Source organism: Apium graveolens, chromosome 8 (genome assembly GCF_009905375.1).
Source record: "Apium graveolens cultivar Ventura chromosome 8, ASM990537v1, whole genome shotgun sequence".
Lineage (NCBI taxonomy): Eukaryota > Viridiplantae > Streptophyta > Magnoliopsida > Apiales > Apiaceae > Apium > Apium graveolens.
This window is the reverse complement of record NC_133654.1, coordinates 265557670-265562009: the sequence shown is the minus strand read 5'-3', so window position 1 is coordinate 265562009 and position 4340 is coordinate 265557670. Positions and strand designations below refer to the sequence as shown.

The 4340-nt window shown below is 34.5% G+C and overlaps 1 protein-coding gene and 1 pseudogene across 1 annotated transcript; one reads left to right on the top strand and one right to left on the bottom strand.

Annotated features, from left to right (window-relative positions):
- LOC141677098 (uncharacterized) lies at window positions 1-4131 on the top strand. The gene is made up of 8 exons (XM_074482833.1): window positions 1-77; window positions 382-465; window positions 2991-3071; window positions 3184-3323; window positions 3423-3537; window positions 3616-3688; window positions 3788-3850; window positions 3923-4131. The coding sequence occupies exons 1-8, from the start codon at window positions 16-18 to the stop codon at window positions 3995-3997; spliced, it is 693 nt and encodes a 230-aa protein (XP_074338934.1). The 5' UTR covers window positions 1-15; the 3' UTR covers window positions 3998-4131.
- On the bottom strand, window positions 1222-1966 carry LOC141677615 (uncharacterized; annotated as a pseudogene).
- Window positions 4132-4340: the final 209 nt, after the last annotated feature.

Genomic DNA, 4340 nt, shown 5'->3' with positions numbered 1-4340 from the left:
ACCTGCAAGTATAATATGCCTAGAAATCGAGATGACCCACCTGCAGTTCGTGTGTATACAGTCTCTGATGAATCAAAGTTTGTATCTTTATCCTTATTTATCTCTCTACATATACATACATACCCATGTATCTATATATTCATAAATTGTGATGATTCTTGATTTTTTGAATTTTTGTTGTTTTTGATTGTTGAATGCATGTTTTGTGTAATTTAGAAGATGCCCTTTTTGTTTTTATGATTAAAATTGTTAAATACTAGTAGTATGTTGTCGATTATGTATAAGTTACTTATAAGTCGGAAATATGTAAGTTACTTATAAGTTATAAGATATATTGTAACTAGTGGAAATGTGCTGAATTGTGGATATGTTGTGGTACAGATATTTGATTGTGAGGAATGTACCTGCTTTAGGGTGTGGTGATGAGTTGCTCAAATTGTTTGGCTCTTATGGACAAGTCGAAGAGTAAGCTTCATTTTTTTAATTCTATATGTTTACGTACATAAAGAGATATTAGCTTGAGCCTGGATAAATTGATACTCGATAAGGGAATCAGCTTGATTTTAGAGAATGTAACTTTGGCCTCGATAAATATATAAGAATTGTAAGGTCCTGTGGGATTTTAATTATAGAAGTTTAAATGTATATCATTTGAAGAATATGCTCAAAGTAAAACCGAAGACAGGTTACACAAAAGAACTGTTCGTATTGATTTAATAAGCTGGTTCGTGTATACTTTGTGTCTCCTTTTAGTGTGACGAATGTGAGGTTACATAAAAGAAAAGTTCTGTATGATGTGGAAAAAACTGGTCTTTGAAATTGAATATTATTTCGTTACAATTAAGTCAAAAAGTTTATTTTCAGTTTGCTCTTCTAATTAGCCTAAAAAAAAATTATGATATTGACTGATTTACACATTGTATTGTACTGATACAGTTAGTTGATTCAACTTGTTACTCGTGGAAGAACCTGAGTTGTGTCTAGGCTTGGAATAAAAGTTATATTTATTTACTTGTCAGATTTTGTTAGTGTTTGTTGTTTAAGTATATATAGCCTGCAGTTTGATATATTGTGTGATTGTTTTGTATATATATATATATATTGCTGCAGCTAGTTGTTTATTAAACATCTCTTAGTTATAAGTTGCAAGTCAATAAACCAGCCTGACTGGGGCACGTTTATGTTAAGACTTCAGAGTGACTACAGAGTCTACGGTTGCTTTTATTGATGCAGAAAAAGGCACGTCATGTTGCATATCTTGTATAAAAAATTCTGCAAGATGCTTGCTTCATAACAGAAAGATGCTTGCTTGTACACTTGCAAGGAAACATAAATTTCTGCTAGTTCCCACCATGCATCATGATCTGCCATGAAAAATTCAAGGTATTGATTCAGCTTTTCAATGGCCCCTGAAATGTTTCCTGAGCCCTTGTCATAACTACCCTCATTTTAAGAATAACCTGATCTAATGGACTTTCCTCTAAAAGACTTGAAAAATGCGCCTTTTCTGCCTGTTGCCAAGGTCCCTTGGCTTCTAATAATGTCACCTCTAACCTATCAGCTCTCTTGCTGTCCGGAAACTTCTTCTGCAAATCCTTTATGCAATCCATTGCAACATCAATGCATTGACATTCCATTGCTGCAAGCCTGCAACAGCTACTTGTTCATATAGATCCATACATCAGGACCAAGAGAAGATCGGAGATTAGCGTTGTTTAAGATACATAACCTGTGTTTAAGAACTTACTTAGGGTGTTGATGTTTGAGTTTACGAATGAGAGAGAGATTTTCCCAAGCTCCTCCCCGCCCTTATCTACTTCACTCAAGCTTATTCACTGCTGACTCCCCCCCCCCCGGTCTCTCTCTCTTTCACTCTCATTTTCTACTTTTCCGACTTTCTCTCACTGCGCTGTTTCTCGATTTTGCTCGGAGGCTCCAGCACCCCACCATTCTCCTTTGTAACCATTTGGAAAGTGATTACCAGTGTTGACTAATCACAAACAAATCACCACTCACTCGCTTATTCTACTTCATAAATTAGAAGTAAGACAAGATCTGAAGTTAGTTAAATTTGCTTGTATCTGTTTTAAAATAAGCATCGGAGTACAAGTTGTATTTTAGTTTTAGCAACAAAAGTTACTTTGGTCCCAAAATATTACAATTGCTATAGTATATGGCAATATATTATCAAGAAGCTTGATGAGTGTATGCCTGTTATATCATTTGGAAGAATAGGGGTAGGGTAGATTTTTTTTTTAATGACTTGCTATCGAATTTTCCTTCTTATTACAACTTCAATGGTGGGATACAATGTATATACACAGAAAGTATTACACCTAGCTGAATTTTAAATTTGACGGAAACTATTAATTTTTTAATATTTTTTTGTTTTACCCGGGTTATGGCTCACCTGAGGACAGTTTGCCCCTGCTCCGAAGCTTAATAACAGATTTAGTTGACAGATTGAAGAGACGAAGGACATGGTTCTGGTTATGCTCTTGTGTTCTGCACCTCCGTCTACGTCACTATGTATGCAGAACATGTGGTACTCACGGTTCAGCCGTCCTCATTTAGAAACCAACAAAACATATGGGTTCTCATTTGAACCAAACTACATATCTACCACGTATATTATATTTCTAGAGTTAATCGTCACAGTTTAAATGTTACTTCCAATCAAATCATTCCTCAGTGTAATTGTGGAATAATGGTTTTAAGGACAATTAAATGGGTTCAGTTTGATAAATATTTACATTTGTGAAGATGTTGATTTACTAATTTAAATTGGTATAGCGATTATCTTATGTCAGATCAAAAAGAAAAAGACAGAAAAGACAGATAAGGAAGTAACCTGCATTTTGATTATCTCATATCTGCATGTTAGTTCAGTGACTAGTACCATTTTTCTTTGTATTACTTGAGTTTATATTGTTTTTATATACTCAACAATTTTCAATCGGTTGTGTTTGTATGTCTGGCATTTTCTCTAGATGTAAACCAATGGATGCTGAAGAGTGTGAGCAATATACTGATGTTTTCTGGATTAAATTCTATCAGGTCAATAACGCTAGGTAAACAAAAATGCTTCTGTTTACCGATGTACTTGTGATAGAACTTTGAAGTTCTACACATAATACATTAATTAGACCTTGCTATACATCTAAGCTAATTGCATGGGTACAGATTTGCCAAGAAGAAACTAGATGAACATGTCTTCTTTGGTAATCGGCTTCAAGTATCTTACGCTCCCCAGTATGAAAGCCTTTCTGACACCAAAGATAAGTTAGAAGGTAGAAGAAGGGAAGTTCTTGCTCGACTGACCCGTAAGTTACATTTAGATCTGGTCTATTTACAGTATTTCTGAAGTGATAATTTGAAAGCTTGCTTTGTGCTGTTAATATATGTGATGCCTGTCATTTCAGCTGGAAAAGTTAAAGGATCCAAAACCCAGAACCACACTCAATCGGGCGAGCCTGTATTGTGTGGAACTCCATCACAGACCAACTACCCAACTCCTGCAGTAAGTTCTAGTCAGAGGTAATACAAGTTATTTCGTAGCTTACTCAATTATGGCTTTTACATGTTTTTAATGCTTGATTGTTTCCATCAATGTAGGGACGCTAAAGTGTCACCAAATAATTCTTACCGTCAAGATTCTACATCTAATTTGTTAGTTACTTCAGACGAGGTATTTATTGGCTTGTGAACTAGTAATTTAAGTTCTTAATGCATATATTAAACAAATTATAAAAAGAAAAATGAAATTTTCACTTGCATATACTTTCAGGCTTATTTCTCATCTCAATCGATGAACCAGACGGTGCAGTTAGTCAGGGAAAAGCTGAATAAGGTAATATATTTACTTCACATTTTTATAATCTTATGTTATAGATTGTTACAATTTATTCCAATGACGCTTCAGATACAATCAAGTGCTGACCATCTAGAAGCTGGACTCTCCAAGAAACCACGGGTGGATAATAGAAGAAGAATTTGACGTATTCTTGAAAAGAGGATGAGTTTTTGACTGAACACCATGGTAAATTAATAACTGAAAACTCATGTATATAGAGTTATCATTACACATTGCGGTTTTGAACCATTGAAATAGTAATATATCTGGTTTTTAGCTCTGTGGTTCAGCTGAAGTTGCTCAATAGAAGCTGATCAATTTTGTCGTATGTTAATTGTTTCTACTTTAGGAGCCTTTAAGTTTGTGTAGATGCTTTTAATGTGCATCTGGCAAAGTCAGACGCACGTTAACTTTTTTATAAGGCGCATATTACACTTTTGTACTAGTTACCACTATGTTTTAATAATACTACAAAAATTTGACAAAA